Raw genomic sequence first — 21,135 nt, 5'->3', positions numbered from 1 at the left:
CACTCTGTACTTTGCATACTGATTTGAAGTTCTTTAAGTTTGGGATTGTCATTTTTCATCTTTTTACATCTAACACTGGACATAAGGCTCTTATACAATAATACATGTTTAATAAATATCCAAATGAGAGAAAAACAATTTTTCTATTGTTTTGAGATTGTTACTAAAGTTCTGAATATCTGTGACAGAGGTAAGGCTGTCTTCCTGAATTACACACAGAACAATATCACACTAGCTAACTCTTACCCTCAAACTCAATTGGTAGCAATCTTTTATGCCTTGACCATGTAGGCGAAATAATAAATTTTGCCCCTGGAATGGCTTTGCAAAACCTGAATATAAAACTGCTAGACACCTTTTCCAAACCAGCCTCTTCGTCTCTATATGCAATAAAAAACAATAGTAAACCTATATTCTTTTATATTCTCCTAATCCAATACAACCCGGGATAAAATCTTAGTAGGACAATTTGTACATGATGAAATGCAGAAGTAACAAATAAATATGAATGAAAAACTATTTACATTTTCTCCTCTTAGTCGCCATCTTGTCATATAGATGAATTCCATAGTGTGGTCCTTCCCCATAATTTCACCATTGCATAGTACATCCAGCTTAAAAAAAACAACACATTCATGAACATGTTAATTTGAATATATATATTAAAATTACGCTACATTTTCAGATAAGTACAAATAATTAGAAAATTATAAGGCTCTTGGATAAATAGGACTTGAATCTATATTATTAAATATTAGTTTAGGTAAAGAGAAGTTATGTCAAATTACCGTATAGTATAGTTTGGTTACATGGCTCTCTTGTATCTGAATCTTAAGTTTATTCATAGTATTTGGCCACACAATTTATTTTTATAATTTCTTTTTCTCATGGAATTAGAACTGTTTCAGGCATCTTTCTGGGATTTATCTTTAATTAACACAAACAAATACTCAGGTAATTTTGGGTTCACCATTTAGCTCTCTTTAGTCACTGCTAATAGAACATTTATTTTTTACAAGTTTTGATTTGGAAAAATCTAAAACTTTAAGGCAGTTTAGAAATTTCTGATAAAATTTCTAGAATTATTCCTAGGTAAATTAATGTAAGTAGTTAATTATACCACAGTCTTAAACTTACCTTAAATTTCAGTGAATTCATTTATTAAATAAAAGGGCTATACTATATGGCCCAAAGCTATTTTCTAGCTTTAATTATAATTCTAGAATGATCAGAGCTAAAATTCTTTTCACTTAAAATCCCTTCTACTCAACTCACAGCAGTTGCTTGTGAAAGACTTCACTGAACTAGGCTAGAAGTAAAAGGAAAGAGGAAGAGGAGGTAATATTTTGTCCCACTATTACCATGAGGTCTCTTGGGCCATGGATCATTTGGGATTCCTCTTTTCATAGGCCTCTGACCCCAGGACAGTGCTAAAGTACTCAAGGTAAAAAGAAAGAAAAACCCACAATCTCCATGCTGCTTTTAATTAGCTTTTTGCTTTAACCCCTTTTTGTCGACCCACTGACACATTTGTCTGAAATCCTCACTTTATTCCCTTTTCACTACTTCTTACCTTACCCTTTATCTTATTCTTCTTACCCCTACCTGTCCACTCAAGCTCCCATACTTGCTCTTCAATCATCACTGTTCCTCTATTTTTCTAGAAAAGAAGCTCTTCCTTACAGCTTAAGAGTCAGGAGCCAGGGACTGGAGCTGTGTGATTCTCAAATTTCATTGTTCATTGGATGGAGATATGAAAGGGGAGTTAATGATTGTGTTGCCAGGATATTAGGATTTAGAGATGTGGTATCAGGCATACCAAGGTGGAATTCTGAATATTTTATAATACTTAGTACCTGAGAGTTCCATAGCTGCATATTAACACAATATTAAATCTTAGGTATGATATGGATCAAAGGTTGTTGTGAGGTTTCCTACAAACCCAAGAAAGGTTTTCTAATTATCATGAGTAAGTGTTTTTATGAAGAAATGTACCAGATGCCAAAGAATCAGTTTACCAACCTATTTTTAGAAAAAAAAAAGATCAATTTCTATATTGAAAATTATCAGTACTCATTAAAAATTTTAGATTTTGCATGTATATTTTAATAGTTTCTTTAAAATAGAAAAAAAATCTTCTTTCTAGGATCTTGTTTTCTAAATGGTTCAAATTCTAAACTATAAATTCAAAAATAAATTTTATCTCCTTATCCTCAAAGAGACAGATAAAACTCTAATGTAAAGTTCAAGCCATCTCATGAAAATATAGTGTTTTAAATACATTCATTATTTTTCAGAAGCTGAGGGAAATGGTAGAGATTAGTAAAAAAAAAAAAATAGCATTTGTTCAAACAAGGTAAGAGAAGAATTATGTATGCATAAAGCACCTGAAGATATAGCAGTATCACCCCGGGCAGCTGAAAATCTGGTTACCTTAAACCCATCCCACCCCCTAGGTTCTCAAATGGTACAGCCAATCCTTTCCCTAAAACATCAAACATTTTCTAAACCTTGAGTCAACAATTCAAGTTATGGTGAAATTCTCCTTCATTTGAAAGGCCTAAGGAAAATCAAGTTAAGTCTGCATAGTTTGAGATTTGTAATAATAATAAAAAACATGTATTACCTTACAATAACTATAGAAACCTTTATCCTTAAAGAAGTCCCTGGAATATGTAGATATCTATTACAAAGACATCATCATTTACAACCATACAGTCTTTATACTTGGCAAAGAAGTGCAAAATATTAGGACTGCTGTAAATCTTGGACCAATGATTTCATTTCTCTGGGACAATTTCCTCATGTAAGTGAAGGGACTGAGATGATCTGAGGTCCTTTTTATCTTAAGTTCTACGATGTTAATAAATAGGTTAAGATTAATTCTTTCTTTGAAATTAAGGAAAACATCTGAAAGGAGATTAAAAACAAATTATTTTTGGATAGCATTAAGCTAGATCTGAGCCAAAGTGTTAAGATTGAGAAATTGCCCCATTATGTCAATTTCGTTCAAAACAACCTGGAATAAGAGACAGGATCAACATCAGAGATGACTGTGAAAATCTCATGATTGATTCTACTAGAGTTTCTTATAATACTTCTTCATCGCTGGAAGTTAGGAACCTTAGACTTTTTCTTATTGCAGAGGAAAGAGAGATTGGAGAATGTTACAGATCATAAAAATCCTAAGTTCTCTCTCCCAAATAAACTTTTATGTATTATTAGGATAAAATTAAAATCCAAGTTCCAAAATCCAAAGTTCAGAATAGAAATCCATTTACTTTGCAATTAACAAAGGCAACAGGAAGTCTGTCTAAAACAGAGGTCCTCAAACTACAGCCCGCAGGCCAGATGTGGCAGCTGAGGAACGATTATCCCCCTCACCCAGTGCTATGAAGTTTCTTTATTTAAAGGCCCACAAAACAAAGTTTTTGTTTTTACTATAGTTTGGCTTTCCAACAGTCTGAGGGACAGTGAACTGGCCCTCTATTTAAAAAGTTTGAGGACCCCTGGTCCAAAATTTGTGCTAACCTATATACCAACTGAACTGAAATTATTTATCTAGAGACTATTTAAGATCAACTCTACTAAAAGCCATTCTTTTGTTCACAAAACACTAACAAAGTCTTCTCAAAGTTCCAATGTGATCATATTAGGAAATATTGAACTAGGAAATATATGAACAGAATTAAATATTTTCTAAATGTATCCTACTCAAGTAGGAGAAAAACATAAAAAATATTAAAAGATAGAAAATTAAAAATACATCATCATTTTTCCTTTATAATTTTATTTCAAATCAGATTAGTAATAAACATCAAAAGAAAGATATGACTTTTCAACTTACCTCATAAGAACTTGGAAGCTTTAGCTTTAAACTTAGAAATTTTTTAATAGTTCCCACAGTCACACGTGTAGAACATCGGATAAATTTCTTCATTAAACCCTAATATAAATAAATTAAACAATTAGTCAAAATATGCTAATGTACTTTTGTTAAAGTAATTATGCTGCTTAAAGTAAACGCCAGTTTCAAGTTTATTGATAATCATTTAAGAATTAATTTTGAACTTTTTTTTAAAGGTAGCTTTTTAATACTTGGAATCAAACGACTTCCCTTAATGATGCCTCCCTTTCCCACAGTTTACATTTCACAATGCTATTCCCCAACAGTGTACTTTTTCTGTTACGAAAATCATTACAAATGGACAGAAATTGAATATTCAGAAGTTTTCTTAAAGAAGTCACTGTATTTGAGAGAAGATAACTAAAAAGAAAGTTCTCAAGACACTACTACCATCAAAAAAAAAAAAAAAAGCGATCAAAGCCATCATTTTACAAGAATCAAAACCATGTTATGAGGCAATTATCTCATTTATTTATTTAGTATGATATCAAAATAAGAAAGAAACTTTGAAGATCATACAGTGCCTGGGAATAAATTAATGTGAAGTTATGAACAACCAACCCTTTACCATTTCTATTTTTGGTAGCTTATTACGGTTATAAATCTGGAAGTTAACGACAACTAAGAATTGGTCCCTATGTGATACTCACACTATGATAAAAATATCCTTTTTCCAACTTAAACTGGTCTACTCACAGCCTTAGGCCAATTGAGGCCTCTCAATTTCTGTAAGCCATACTAATGTCAAAATTGGAGTATTAGTAGAATATGGAAACAATAAAAATGAAGTGCTATAAGGCCAAAACAAGAAATCTTCCAGTCTACTAAGTAGGTAGGTCCACAGAAGCGTGTCATCATAGTCACATTTATTCTGTCCACTAAAGTTCTCTTTTAGAGCTATGGAAGTGATGCTCAAATGAAGTGCTAATAATAGAAGGCAGGTTCTGGAAAGGCTTGACAACCCAGAAAGTTTTAAGTCATGGACCTAGTCCTGAGCTTTATCACTATCATCTGAGGACCAGACTAACTATTCAAAAAGGCTTAACAAGTGGTTAATTTTATTGGTGAAAAAAGTATTTCTCCACAAGCCACTACTGTTCACACATATGCCCACTTCAGCTCCAGATTTCCAAAAGCCAAATTATTTACTACAAAAACTTGGTGTCCTAAGAAACTGACCAGAAAGAAATAGAGATAAAGATTTTGCCATATTTGCAAAAGATAACTGCCCAAAAGGTATTAATCAGCAAGCATTTACCAATTAATTACTATACCAAAAAATGTCATCTTGGGGCACATATTGCTATAAAGGATCTGCTAAAATAAAAGTTAAAGGGTTGTAATTTGTTTTCAAATAAAAGGAGATCTGTACAGAGAAGTACCAGCTCCACGGTCACAGAGACAATAACCAACAGAAATGGGGATTTGAATCCAAGTTCTAAGTCAAAGTTAGTGCAAAGAAAAAAACAGAATTATCTATCTACTCTGTAGACCAGAGAACGCCTGAGTCCAAGCTAACGCAGATTCTGGGTCAGACCCACTCTATCAAAAAGCCCTGATTTTAGACCCAGTTTGGAATGCAATCCTTTCCTCCCTCAATACTGCTAATGTTCCAGGATCAGTGCACTTCTTCTAAAAAGCAAGTTCTAGACTGCGGGCTCCTCTCCTTCACTGATCTACATCATGATACCAGGCCACGTCCAGTACTTGAGCTTCACTCAGAGCTCCTTTAAAGGTAAGGCTTACATCTACACAGGTAAGGCCAGGGCCCAGAAAAGAACCCATAATTCTATAGCGATAACCTTATTATCAGCAGCATCAAATTCAAATAGATTTGAATGCCGGCCATACACCAACTTAGAAAAACACTGTTTTATTGTATTTTTGTTTATTTTGTTGAACATTTCCCAATTACATTTTAATTTGGTTTCTTCTTTCCAACTTGTGAGTTCTGTCCTGTGGCATTCGTTGTCAGACCTTGCCCTGAGTTCCTGAGGTGAAGCTACATACCCTAAACTGAACAGTCCATCTACTCACAGCACCTGCTTCTTTCTCCTCCCTAAATGGCCTCTTAAAGAGAAGAAAGCCTTCCTCCATGGCTGCATCTCCATCCGGGAACCAAATGCTGTTAATGGCACACTTAACCTGTTAACATCTCGGAGTTTAGCTTAACACTCCCTCAACACCCTGGAGTCTACCCTGCACAAAATACATTTTTCCAGAAGAAGAGAAACCAACGGTTTTAGGACTATCATAAGCACATTTAACATAAAAGAGAAGTGAATTAATGATAAATGAGAAAGCTGAATACAAGAGCACCATAGTAAATTCAACAGAAAACCAAAGAAGGAAAAAAAAAGGGGGGGGAGGGGAAAGAAGGAGAGGGAAGGCAAACAAGACTGGAAAGAAGCCAAGACACTTAAATACTATGGGGAAAGAAAACTATCTTGGAAATTCTCAAAGATAAACTTCTACAACATATTCTTCCAGAAATTAGAATACAGCAGCTTCAAGAATCTCCAGAATAACTGAAAAGAGCGATAGCAGAATTAAAAGAAATAAATGTAGAAAACAGTACTGAAGGTAGGTCTAAGAAATAAATAAAACAAACAGGAGAGTAGGGCATTTAGAACACATAGCAGAAAAATCTTCAAAATTCTGGATGGTAGGAAAAATAAAATGACAGATTAAAAACACAAAAACAAAGAGGAAGAAATCCTGAACAAAATCAAAAAAGAATGAAACAGAAAACACATGATGAATCAAAGTAAATGAGATGGTAGAATGCCAATGACATAAAAATTATCTGTATTTCAGAGGAATTGAATTAAATAAAATAGTATGTTCTAGCAGAAAATTCCGAAAAATTGCTCAGTATTTATTTACTTCTTTTAAAAAGTAGCTTCTCAGATCATGGACTAGACATTTTCCCTAATTCTTATTGCTTCTCAAACTTCTCTAAAGTAGGAGTTAGGTGGAAAATCTAAAGCAATTTCTGCTATCTCCATAGTCAAAGACAAGAATATTTATGAGGTGACAATGTGTGGAACTTATCTCAGAAAAGTATGATCCTAATTTCTAGAGGGCTCACAAAGCCCCCTCCTCCACCCTGCTCTGAAGAAGGCTCAGGGAGGTGACATAAATGTCCAGCCAGAGAAGCGAGGAGCAGGGAGCCCTGAAACATCTGTGAAAGATTCCATCAGGAAAAGAAGATGGGATCTAGCTAGTGGCCTATTCTGTCCTCACAGAAATCACTGGAGTAGAGATGGAAGTGGGTGAAAAGGGGATATGTCAGCACAGAGGAAGGCTGAGACAGCTTTAAGTCTAGTCTGGGAAAACCACCATCAAAGGGAAAGGAGTGAAAAAGTGAGCAAGCAGTCTGGGAAAATAAGGGGAAAAGGACTGAAACTGATGAGAAAGAGTTATCTGTAGATGCTCAAGAGAGCATGGAACCAGAGCAGAATGTTCCTAAATAGTTCAAGAGGAAAATAAAAATCACAAAAGCAGAATTGATATGCTTTAGAACAAAAATAATTGGAAAATTACAAAAATTTAATCTATAACAGTAAATCTCATCAAAAAAACAACTGAGAAAACACCCATAAGAAATACAAGTACAATGTAATTGGGGGGAAATATTAAATAAAAAGTGCAATTACAGAGACATGAAGAACAATCTTAAAGCAAAGAGTAGTTTCATTAAAAGAAAACACGATTTATATAAGAGTGTAACATTAAACATGAACATACAATGTATACAATTTAAGGATTAAAGGTCTAAAAGAAAATGCCAAAAAACCTAAACAAATGCAAGAAATAATTAAGCCAACTAAAAATTCTGAAAACAGAAACCAAAATGCCAACTAAAAAAATACACAGCCTCTAGGAAAAGTCCTGTGCTGCAAACTCCAAAACACTCATGTTAAATTTAACAAATAACAATTCTTTGCAAGTGATTAGGAAAAAGACTTTCATATATTAAGAAAATTCAAATAGCACAATAGCATTCTTCATCCACCAGAAACTGAAGAAGTGAACAGGATAATGTTTTTTTTAAGAGCAAAGGAGCTCAAGCTGCAGCTCAAGACAACATACCTACAAAACTATGCTTAACCATAAATGAAGTATTAAGGACATTCAAAAGCCATTTCCAAATGCTTATTGTGTATCCAGCAACATGCAACTAATGGAAGCAGAAGATGAAACATTGATCAAAATGACTGCTCCTCTTTATTCTGTTTTGCGGGTTCATTCATTTCCCACTTCTTAAGAATTGATATCCAACGTTTTGCTTTGAATCTGCTTCTTCTTCTACATTTTCTTCCTTGGTAAACAAATCAGTTCATTTATGGTCTCTCCATAAATCTTTATCTTGCCTTTAATTTCTTTCCTCAATTCAAGTCAGTACTGCCAATTGCCTTCAAGAGACCTCCATTTAGCTATTCCTACCACCATCTCAAACTAAACATTTTAAATGGAATTGATCTTCCCCTCAAGACCGCCCCTCCTTCAAAAGTTCTGTCTCTTTTGAGGCTACTATAATGCCAGGTTGAAAAACTCTATAAATGATCCTTCACTCTTCCCTTTTCTCCACATCCTATATTCAACCAGTTGTTAAGTTTTGGCAATTGGATTATGATCACATCTTTCACATTTACTACTATCTCTCCACTTTTATAGTTTATTTCTCCCATTCTAATTTGGACAACTAAAATAGCCTCCTTAATTCATCTCCCTGTTTTCAGACTCTACTCTCTCCAATCCATTCCTCAATACAGCTGCCAAAAATAATCTTCCTAAAGCACAAGAAGTTTAGCAACATCCTTTTTTCTGTTCAACAATCTTCAGTAGCCCTCTATTTCTTCTCTGGCAAAAAAAAAAAAAAAAAAAAAAAAAAACATTCAGCTTGAAATTTAAAGACTTCCATAGTGGCTCTTAAACTTAGATCATTTCATGTGTGTATGTCTGTAATTTTTTTTTTAATGTTTGAATCCAACTGGATTTCTCTTGGATGTTAGTACCCCATCTTTTACCTCCAGGCTTTCAAAAGGCTTTGTTTTGAACTATATTTTCCAAGAAGGGATTAGTTTCAGGTGCACTTTCAATACAAAGCCTTTTCTGATTCCCCAGGAGTTAGTTCTAACTTATTCATCTGTGCACATGTTGAAAACCTATTAATTTAATGTAAACTCGTAGAAATTAGGGAACAAGAATATGCTCTACACCTAACAGTTTTTTAACAAATGTTTTAAAAGTTGAACAGATCTCTGAATCTGGTTCTTACCTCTAGAACAGGAAAGAATTGCTGAGATTAAAAAAAAAAAAATGAAACCATGAGGAGGAAAGAACCTAATCCAACTTACAATATGTCAAAGAAGGAAAGGGAAGAGAACAGATTTTGAGAGACCATTTCAAAGGAAGTCAGAGAATAGACCAGATTCCAATGGTCTAAAATTCTTCCAGGGTCCAGAATGAAATTCTTAAATTCTAAAGAGAAACAATTCTAGTAAGTAGGAAAAGGGAAAGTTGTTTACAGAGCCCAATGATAATGCTCATCAATGAACACACATGTAGTAGATGGAAACCATTATGGACACTAAAGGCAAAAGCACCTGGGAGGTCGGGGAGAATAGTGGCAGAAGTGCTCCATTTCAGAATAAGCTGAAGCTAGCAAGCATTACTAAAGACAACAAAGTGGCTTTAAGTATAAGAGAAAAAAAAAGTATGATCAAAGAACAGGGAGCACTGCTGTTTAAGGGTTAATGGAATAATAATAATGAAGTACCTAACTCATTTGAAACAAGGATGCTGAAGAAATAGGACAAGGTGGCAGCTAGCTGAAAAATAAAGCATGAGAGAGGGAACATAGTACCCAAACAAAGGCAAAATGTGTCATTTGTTTTCAATGAAAGAAATTGGAAGGACAGTCATCTCCATTTCACTTCATGGCAAAGATTAGCAAACATCTTGAAAAGAAAGTGAGATGCTAAGGACAAGAATTAGCAAGCTATCTTAAAGCAAAGGCTGTGCCAAATTAGCAGCATTTCCTTTTCTGTCAGGGTCCTAAGGTTGTTAAATTAGGCTGATGCTCTCTTTATCATCAAACTAGATCTCAAAACAACATTGGGGAAATTGCTTGTGCCATCCTCGTGGGCAAGACACGACAACATGGGCTAGAGGATGGGACAGGTACGTGGCAGAGATTGAATGGGTTTGAATGGGCAACCTAATGAAGTTCTTAATGGCCTGCTGTTAAATTGGAAAGATGTTAAGTTGTAATCAGATGTTTAGTAGAGTATCTTAGTGATCTGTTCTTGGCTTGGGGTTAGCAAATTCATCAAAAACAGAGATAAAAATCCACCTGATGTGCTTATCAAATTTGCTGATGGCATAAAGCATAAAGAGATAAAACATTGGGTACCAAAGCCAGGATCCAAAAAGATCTAGAAAACTAAGCTAAATCTAAGAAAAATCTACTTTATAAATAAAGGATGGAAAATGTGTAGCTATTGGTTAATCTCAAAAAGATTTAGGGATTTTAGTAAAATACAAAGTCAAGTAGATCATAAAGCATCCAAAAAAAAATTAACAGAAATTAAGAGGCATAATGTCCAGAGGGGATGATACTGCTGTACTACTTTGTTCAGAACAGTTCACATTGTCCAGGGATTTGTCCTTGGCCCTTATCAAAAATTTAGATAAAAGCACAGGTAGAAAGCTAAAATTTGCAAATGATATCAAGCTAGAAGAAATAGCCAACATTATAAATGACAGAATATAAAACGATCTTGATAAACTAGAACACAGAACTGAAGACAAAATTCAGTAAGAATTATTTTACATTTGGGTACACAACATACACACACACACAAATCATTTTCATATGAGTAACATAGGAGATGTATGATTAGACAGAAGATATTCTCAACAAGATTTGTGAGCTTCAATGGATATCAAGATTAATATGAATCTGTAGCCCCGCCAAAAAAAATTTTATGCAATCTCAGACTTATTTGTAATAATTTTTTTTAATAAAGTATTTGTTATTTGGGATGTCTTTGAGAACAAGATGGGAAAAAAGACTGGGAATAACCATGATAATATAAGAAATAGATAATTATCAATTTTAAAAAACTGTCTTCAAATATTTAAAAAGCTATCACCTGAAGGAAGGATTTGATTTGTTCATTTGATTCCAGAGGAGAACCAGAAACAATGGGCAGAAATTATAATGAGGTCAATTTGGGAAATTTGTCAGGAAAACTCTTATTAGAGCTGCTATGCAAAGGCTGAGTTGCTTTGGGAAACAGTAAGCTACTTTTTCAAAGGGGTCTTCCAAAACAAATGGTAAGACCATTTGTTGGGCATATCATAGTGAAGATTCTTTTTATGTATGAGTTATTACAGATAGCCTTCAGAGTCCAAATTCCCAATACTGTGCAATTCTAGAATATTTTACTTTGTTCTACATGCCATGTTTCAATTCATAAGCCAAAAAGTGTCTACAAGTAATATGAATGGGCCAAAAATTTTTACCATAAGAATTTGAGGAAACTAGAGAGTCTTTAAGACTGTGTACCCATCTATTTATTCAATAAGTGCCTATTTTGTGTCAGTCACTGTACCAAGGACTAGAGATAAAGAGAAAAACAAAGATTAAGAGCATGAGAACATTAGTCTGGTTTCTTTCTTAATCCTCCTCTTCCTTAAAAGATTGCTTCAAAGAGTTTATCCTGAGCATTCATCACTGGTTGTAGCTCACATTGAGTTTTAGTATTCTAAATACCTATGTTAATCTTGTTAATCCTTTACCTTAAATCTACCAGTGACAATTCCTTGATGATTCTTCCAATAGCAGTTATTTTCTGTATCAACAATTTTTGATATGACTATGTCAAATTTGTTGGTATAAAACCTTAACTAATTGCTTTCGGTATTATGGGCAGGTAGATGAAAATAATCAAGGCAAAGTGTGGAGAGTTTCATGGATTAGGGTATGGCCAAAACTTATGTCTTCAATTTGAATGGTTTACAACTCCTATATCACGAACCTGACAGAGGATAATAATTATTCAAATTTATACATTGCTTTAGGGGCAGCCAGGTGGTACAGTGGATAAACCACCAGTCCTGTTGTCAGGTTTTGAGTTCAAATTCAAACTCACTTAAGACTGAATAGCTGAGTAACCTGGGCAAATAACTCTGACAGCCTAAAAAAGAAAAAGTTTTCAAAGTAGTAGTTTGTAAATATTTACATCCTTAAAGTGCTATATTAATAGGTTCTTCCAACAAGAGACAATATACATTTTAAAAATTTGAGAGGTGCTTGCAAACTTTAAACAAAAGCCTCCAAAGAAGATGGCAATAGCTAAAATAAAACTAAAGGAGAGCTAAAATAAAAATAAATCATTTCAAGAAGAAAAACTTGCTCATTCTACTCTGTAAAAATAGTAGATTAAGTACAGAAAAAATACAAGCAACATAAATGCACCTATGACATCTCTCAAGATGTTTAGAAATATATATTAATTAAATAGGCAGACATGTTTGAAGAAAATATCAAAGATGTGAAATAATACCTGATAATTTAAAATTCTAAGATTCTCCCCCCCCCATTTTCGTTTTGAATATAACATTAACAGAAATAAAGATTTCAATACATAAAGCATGAAAAAGAGGGTTGCATCTGAACATTTATTACATACAGTTTTTAAAAATATAAAATGCAGAGAAGACATGACCTTCATTTTTAGAGGGAGTTCTTCCCCAAAGAAGCCCTATTTTATTAAAATTATTACAGAATTATGAAATTATCTTGCTATTCTGTGCTCTATTTTCTCTTGTTCTGTGTATTTTCAAAAGTGTTTCATTGATACTAATTTTTTTTCTGAATTTCTAACACTTTAATTTCTTCAGCATCCTCCCCCAAAAATAAAAACCCTCTCTTAAAAGCAGGTAAAACAAATTCAGGTATTGATGCATTACAAAAATATGACATCACATTTGTCAAAGGGTGCAGATGTGGGGAAGCTACGTGGTGCACTGGATAAAGGACCAGCCTTGAAGTCAGGAAGACCCAAGTTCAAATCTGACCTCAGACACAAACAACATTTCCTAGCTGTGTGACCCTGAGCAAGTCACTTAACCCCAATTGCCTCAGCAAAAAGCGGGGGGTTGAGAAGGTAGAGATTGACCATCACCCCTCAAAAGAGTATTAAGTTTGATTAATCTCCAGGTATTGGGACCTGTGTATATTCCATAATTTCTTTTATAGTTGCTGCAACATAGTCTTAAATAATCCAAAGCCACAGTACTTACATTTTTTATACTTTGGCTTGCAGTATTTTTTTTTTTGACCTCAATACTTGGATTTCAGCTAAAGTATTTCTGGGTATTTTCAATGGAGGATTTCTTTCAGAAAGCAACTATTAGATTCCACTAGTTATGGGCTATTTTCTTTGGAACATAGGATTCAAGTTTTTTGTTTGGTCATGACTTTCAGGAACTCTGATATTTTTCCTTTTTTGTAAGTCAGTTAAAAAAAAAAAAAAACACCCAGTAGATACCTTATTTTTTTTTCCTTAACATTTCAATATTTTTACTTCATTTTAATATTTATCTTATATTCTATTTTCTCCCTTCTTATTTTTTAGAAAATCCATTACTTAGCTGGAGAATTTCACCTTCTGTTCCAAACTATTTCTTTTCCTTGCATTTTCTTCAAGAATTCTAATTTCAATTCCAATTTCATTGTTCATTTCTTCACATCACTCTTGGGAGTTCTTGTAACCTAGCTATTCTCTTCTGAGGCTCTACTTATACTTGTAGAATTATGCTAGTCTTCTAAGTTTAACTCTTGGGCTTTTCTTCATTTAACACAATTTCTTCAAAGTATTCTGTATTTTCTGAAAAGCCTGGAAGACTTACAAGAACTGATGCTAAGTGAAGTAAGCAGAACCAAGAGAACACTGTACATAATAACAATGTGATAATCAAGTGAGTTGGATTTGGCTCTTTTCAACAATAAGGTGATTCAAGGCAATTCTAATAGATTTGCGATGGAAAGAACTATCTATCTCCAGACAGAGAACTATGGAGACTTAATGTGGATCGGAGCATAGTATTTTTTACCTTCTTTGGTTGTTAATTTGCTTCATGTTTTTTTCCTTTTTGATCAGATTTTTTTTTTTTTGGCTCACCATGACAAATATGGAAATATGTTTAGAAAAATTTCATGTTTAACCTAGATTGAATTGCTTGCTCTCTCAGGGAGATGGGGGGAAGGGAGAAAAATTTACAAGATTTTGCAACAGTGAATGGTGAAAATTATCTGTATGTATTTGGAAAAAATATATATATAATACAACAATTAAAGAAAAAATAGTATTCTCTATTTTCCTTCATTAGCATATCTCTTTAGCCTCCAATTTTGAACTGGAACTGTGTAATAGCCTAGTGCAGTCCACTCCTATATTCCTGAATAGGCAGATCTTGTTTGGCTATGATTCTACAATCTGGCTGCCACGGTAATTCTGAATGGAGTAGCTGGCACTAGATTATATACCTTCTCTGCCTCAATATTCTTGAAGCCTTGGCCCACATATTCCTTTTTCTTTTTGCACAATCCTCAACTGGGAACTATTTCTGGCCTCTGTTGTAGCTCCAATAGAGCGCACACAACTGGCTGAGAGCACAGGATACTGGTCTTGTGCAGTCTTATGTTTCTCTTGGCCTATGGGGAAGCTCTATGACACCATATTTAAATTTAAGTAATTTTGCCCTTTGATTCTAAAAATATAGGTAATTTTCTTATGATTTCTTAGCATTCAAGTTTTTTATTTGGTTATAGTTTTCAGGAACTCTGATCTTTTCTTTTTAGTTCTAAATTCCTTCCTTCCCTAAATCCCATTCCCCACTCATTGAGAAGAGAAAAAATATGATAGCCATTATTTATTTTCAAATATATGCTTACATATTCATAGATATGAAATAATATATATATATGAAATAATCTAAAAGATATTCCCATATTAGTGAAGTTGTAGGAAAAAACTTTAATCTGTATTGTCTATGATCCCTTGTTCTAATATTTCAATCTTTTGATTTCATTCTAATATTTCTTATCTCATATTCTATTTTCTCCCCTCTATTTTCAGGAAGCCCATTACTTGGTTAATCATTCTAAGGTTCTAATAGGAACTGACAACAATAATAATACTGTGATGACCATCATCAGAGTTAACATAATGTCAACTTCAGAGCCTTAAGGACTCCTCGTTATGGTCATGGGCCTTAAATTCTTCTTCTAGTAGTGATCTCTGTAATTCTATCCTCAACTATCATGGTTCTTCCCCATCCTATCTTTAGTCACTATGACTATTTGTGAGAAGTCTGGTTAAGATGAAAGTAGTCAGGTTCAAAGCTACACAAAATCTTTTTTCCCCCCATGAAAAAGTTAATTGAACTCATTCAAGGATTGAATCCATAAACTTGTTAGTTGTTACAATTAAGCTAATCTTTAAGTGGGATATGATATTAATAATATCAGAAAGAAAGTCTTCTTGGCAAAGGGGATAGAGAATTGGCCTTTGATTCTGGAAGACCCAAGTACAAATCTTTTCTCTGATACACATTAAGTACATAACACTGGGCAGATCATGTATCTTGTCAGAGTTCCAAGCATCTTTTTAAGGAAGTAGGTAATAAAACAGTAGTAGTCTGCTCAAATAAAGGGAATTTCTTCACTGGGAACTCCCTATAATAACAAAATCACAATCTGAGACAAAATTACGAAAAAAAAAATTTTTATAAGCAGTTACTTCATTTAAAAGACTCTACAGATTATAATTTACTATGCTTTTTCAATATAATAAACATTCAACTTTTTACGAAAGTAGAAGGGAGCAGGAGTATGAACTAATAAAGTAATCTGGAATGCAAATTTTAATGTACATTCAATTATAAACTTAGCATATATTTTAGGAAATCAAAAAACAAGTAGCCAAAATTTAACCAGAACTGGTCCTCTTTATGGAATTAATTTTTTTTTCTTGTCCTACAATGCTAAATTGAGTTGCTGTACATTTGCCTTCCACATCTTCCCAGGAATATATATGGAATTTCCCCCAAAAAACTTTTCTTGTTGCCATATTAATATAATATAATATAGTTACTATGCCACAAAGAAATGATAACTATTAACAATTCTGTAAAAAAAATCACAAAGATCTGTATGAAGTGACAGAAGAAAGCAGAACTTCAAAATATACAATAAAATACCATATAAAGGCATTTAAAAGCCAACAAAACTCTGGGCAAATACAAAGGTCAATGTTAGTACCATACAATCAAAGGTAAAGGACACATTCCTCCTTTCCATTAACATCCAATAAACTAACTTTTCCCAAGACATTTTTTAAAAGTGAGAAGTGTTTTACTGTTTGCTGAGAAATCTTTTATTATATCAAAAAAAATGTATTATACATTAAAAAGGATTACTTTGAAAGCTCCCCTGTTTGCCTGCTGATTTCATGGAGTAGGGTAAAAGTTATGAGATAATGAATACAGAACCCCTTCATTTTTTAACCAAAAAAAACAAGTTTTTAAGTTGATTATTTAGAAGCTCAAAATATTATTTTCCAAAAACATTAGGGTTTTAAATGCAGGATTGGTTTTCAAGATAGATTTTAAAAATGTCTTTTTAGCTTTATCAAGAACCTAAAATACCATACAATTATAATAGAAAATAATAGGAAATATGATATTGTGATATTATTCATTAAATTAAAGAGTAAAGATAATAAGAGTTGAATAAAAATGTATTATTTTTTAAATTGCCTTCTATATTGATGATGGATAAGAAAAGACAGGTTTTAATAATTAGCTGAAAAAGCAGATATTTGTGGAGATATAGAAGGTCCTTTTAGGTACTTACAAAGGTTCTGGAGGATAATGGCACAGGTTCTTTAATACTTAATTCATTATTGTATTATTTCAATTCAAAACTCATGGCTTTCTTCTTCTCCATACCAGCATTACTCTCAAGCTCCTCAGTCAGGATAAGGGTGTTTTGTTGTTTTTACTCAAATGGAGAGAGAAGAAAAGTGAGGGAGGAAGGGAAGAGAAAGGAAGGAAGAAAAGGAATCAAAGGGGAGATGTAGATATAATGAAAAAGTGACTGTCTGAAATGAAATTAACTAAGCTGTAGGTATGAAGGATTCAATTGTAATGAAAACTCTGTGGGGGGAAAAAGGCAGGAGTAGAGGGAAGGGAAGGAGATTGAATCAAACTGTTTCTGGCTCTAACCACCAGTTGATATCAATTACCTAAGATCTTAATATGTCTAAGATAGTCTTGGGAAGGAGGAGAGAACGCTGAGCTCAAATGCCACCCCCTTTCCAGATTTCCAGTGGTGAGCCCCACCCATTATATATCACTTTTCATAATGCATTTACTTATCTGTTAGCATCACCCTCTAGTAAAATGCAACCTCTTTGAAGATAGGAACTGTCTCTCTCTCTCTCTCTCTCAGCACTCCACTAAACAATAAGCACTGTGCCTGGAACACAGTAGGTGATTAATGAATGCTTTTTGTTCGTTGATGATTATGAAAAACCCTTAACTGGGCTGTTCTTAGTTCTGGAAGTACCTGTAAAACCAACAAATGACTATAATTCTAATTATGTAAATAAGAACTTGAAAGATTGTCAAAGATATAATGCACCAAATTTATCAAGTGAATTATTTGCTACCACAAGCTAAAAACAGATGTCCACTCACCTTTACCACATTGTCCCCCGATTGCCCATTATTACGTAAGCAATCAAGACAGATGGCAATTTGTGGATCACTTCTATGATAGTCCTTATCATCTTGATTTTCATCACCTTCTTCGACTTTGGGTTTGTCAGCTTTTGAAGTTTCATCTGTGCAATTAAAATATAATTTAGTTCAAACTCAGTGATTTTGGATTCTAAGTCACTTAGCTACCAAAATCATCAAAACCAAATTAGCTTCAATAAAGCTTTGGGGTAGGGTGGGGTGGGAGGAGGAATCTAAATAAACATCTTTACTGCAAAATACATTTTGATTAGCTTGCATGAATCAATGTGCTTTTTCCCCCTTAGTGTTAAAGAGTCAATAGATATTCTCATTTCACCATCCGATCAAATCATTAGAAAGTAAACATTACAAGATCTATATGAAAATGTCCTAAATTTTATATCATTATAACAACTGGACAATCTTTTCAGTCTTTGCCTTCTCTAATGGACTGCTTTTGACTTTTTTCTTTCTTATATCCTGTCAGATACAATGTCCTCTTAATTCTATCTTGTCTCTTTTTCTACATCCCATTTCCACTACCCTAAAGCCTAGGCCCTCCACCCTCATTACCATTTTGCTAAATCCCACTATCATCTAAGTATTCTTTATCCTTCATGACCAGCCCCGTAATTCTGCTAATGCAGAGTCCCAGCCTCCAAGGACTTAAGAGTTAGGAGAGCCTTGATGAACATCTCCCACCCCCCTCACTTTATGAATGAGGCCCTGACCTAGAAAGGTTTTTCTAGGCCATTTTACACGGTAGCCTGAATGTCAGCACTTGCTGATTTCCAGCTCATCTCTTAAAACTCTCCTTTCTGGAAAGATCTCTGATTCTCTCCTAGTCAATTCTCGGGCAGCTATATGGTGCTATATTGCATGAAGGGCTGGGCCTGGACCCTGGAGGCTTTAGATAAAATCCTCAGTCTCTAACCAGCTTTGGTTTCCCCAACTATAAGATGGAGATATCTCTATCTCTCCGGGTTCTTATGAGCATCATATGAGATAATAATTGAGAAGTACTGTGCCTGGCCTATAGTAGATACTATATAAATACTAGACATTATCTTCCATCACTCTCTTCATCACTATTGCTCGTTTTTTTCTCCTCTGAGACTTATCTAGCACTTGCCTGTACCTCTCCTGCTATAGCTCCCTACTAAATTGTAAACTCCACAAGAGTAAAAGGTATCTTTCTTCAATTTTTTTTTCATGGTGTTCAGTTTACAAATGTTTAATTTTGTGAAAGTTGGTAGCCACATAATACAAAAACACCACAACTGTTTCAGAAATGTTACCCAGCCAGAGAAATATTAATGGTTTAATGCACAGGGATAAGAAACCTCCAGGGATTTTCACTTGTTCTGGGGCTATTTAATGTTTTTATCCAGAACTGATAAAAGCAGATTCCACACCCATCAAATCTGCAGAAGAGACAAGGCTCGGAGGGACAGCTAACACCCTACTAGTCAGGATCCAAAAGGCTCTTAAAAAGGATGAAACTTTCTGTATGAAATCTTACTTGAGTTAAAAAAAAAAAAATCAGCTGCAAAAATAGAAGATGGGGGAGGCATGTTTTAGATCGCAGGTGTTCTAAAAAAGACCTAAACATTCTGATAGACCACAAGCTCAACGCATTAGCAGCAACAGAACAATCCAAAAAAAAGCTAACATCATACTGGGCTATAAGTAACAGGGGCAAGTTCCAGGAGCTGATAATCTCACTGTATTCTAATCAATTAGACTTCTGAGAATGTACAGTGAAGGGTAATTAGGCTAGTATAAGAAGGGCCAACTTGTAGAAGAAGGATTAGACTTGTTACTGAAGTTTCCAAACAAATAAGAGGAGCTGTTCATGAAGGTAAATGAAATGCTGGACAAACAATGGTTGCGTATGTCATAAGGAAGGATTTTTTCCATGGATGGATTAGACCAGCTAGTCTGGGTTGTTCCATACCACTCCCAATTACAGGATTAATTCAGGAAAAATTTTAAACTGACATTTGATATAGAAACTTTGATAGTACTTTTTAAATTAAATATTTTGATAAATACATATTGATGGAATGTTTTATTAAATAAGTAAAAAAGGAATTTTTGTTAAATATAACCTCATGCTTTCCCATGTGTGTGTATGTTTGTACATGCATGTGAAGTACTTATAGTTAAAGCTTCAACTATAATTATATGCAAAATTTTGGAACCCTATCTAAATAAGAAGTGATCATATTATGAGAATAAGGAACAGAAGGAAGAAAAAGTTCAGATGCAAAATTTTAATGATAAAAGTTGGTATTCACAAAAAACCTCCAGAAAATGCTGTTAAGTGTAAAGCAAGCATATGGTTAATATTAGAAACAGATGTGTGTAGATGTGTGTGTGTGTGTGTGTACACACACATATGCTATATAAAAAGAAAGTTACCTTGTCCATTTTCTTGAGGTTTGTTTTTCTTCCAAAATTCTGTCTCTCGCTCAAGTTCCTCTAATTAATAAAAATTCAACATATTAAAGATGAATTTAAAAGTATTAATAGAAACATGTCAATTTTTTAAAGCATCAAAATTTCTCCCCCAGACCAAAATGAAATAATAACTTACGTTCTCGTAGTCCAGGAACCAGCTTAAATATAATTTCTTCTAATGTATTGTCCAGTCTTATAAAAAGAAAAAAATATGAACATAATGAATAAATAAAACCTAAAACATCCCTCTAGTTTTATAAAATTTATTCATATTTACACATGCATACTGTTTGGGGCCCAAATCAATATTTTCATTTTCATGGGGAACTCCTTATAGAGAAATACCAAATGGATGTAAAGTCAGAAAGATACAAGCAAAAATCTAGCCTAAGACATTGTAAACTGGGTGACTAAAGCTACTGGCTGCTGTTGGTCTTAGCTTCTTCCTTTGGATAGAAGGAGTTGTTTTGTTTCGTGTCCTCATTTTTCTAGCCCTAATTCCCAAACTGATACTGACAGTCCCAGGCTCTGTCCACTACTGGAGGGAATGTCTGAGCCTTATAAAATCCTGTTTTGTGTCTTCTTGGGTCTTGCTGCTGGGTTTTCTCAGTACTGAGCACTGTGTTCTTAAGGAATTTCAGTATACCTCAGGCTGTACTGTTCACAGGCTTTCAGTCTAGTCCACCCAAGTGGTCCACTTTAAGGGATCATCTATCTGCATTCCTCTTAGTTTGAGCTTTGCAAGCTCCTGATCCCATCTATATCTGGGAGATATAACCAGAGACTTGTCCCAGGCTGGTCCCAGCCCTCTGACAGCTAGCTAGAACGTCAATGAAAGGCTCTCCAAGGTCCTCTGGTTAGTCTGGGCTCCCTGCCTCAGGTTCTCAGGTGCATGTCTGAGGCTGTTCTGGGGACTGAATCGGAGACCTCCCTCCAAGGTCAGA

General features: G+C 34.1%; 1 protein-coding gene across 5 annotated transcripts in view; it reads right to left on the bottom strand.

Annotated features, from left to right (window-relative positions):
• Nucleotides 1-21,135, bottom strand: part of PCGF5 (polycomb group ring finger 5) — a 151,220-nt gene that overhangs the window by 25,787 nt on the left and 104,298 nt on the right. For all 5 annotated transcript variants that reach the window (XM_051981630.1, XM_051981627.1, XM_051981626.1 and 2 more), the window contains 5 exons: nt 20,328-20,383; nt 20,153-20,212; nt 17,687-17,832; nt 3,848-3,946; nt 525-614 (listed from right to left, as the gene is read on the bottom strand). In XM_051981630.1, the coding sequence (XP_051837590.1) occupies nt 525-614; nt 3,848-3,946; nt 17,687-17,832; nt 20,153-20,212; nt 20,328-20,383 (451 nt within the window). The remainder of the gene's footprint in view (nt 1-524; nt 615-3,847; nt 3,947-17,686; nt 17,833-20,152; nt 20,213-20,327; nt 20,384-21,135) is intronic.

This window comes from Antechinus flavipes, chromosome 2, assembly GCF_016432865.1.
Source record: "Antechinus flavipes isolate AdamAnt ecotype Samford, QLD, Australia chromosome 2, AdamAnt_v2, whole genome shotgun sequence".
In the NCBI taxonomy this organism is placed as follows: Eukaryota; Metazoa; Chordata; class Mammalia; order Dasyuromorphia; family Dasyuridae; genus Antechinus; species Antechinus flavipes.
This window is presented reverse-complemented; position numbering and strand designations above follow the sequence as displayed.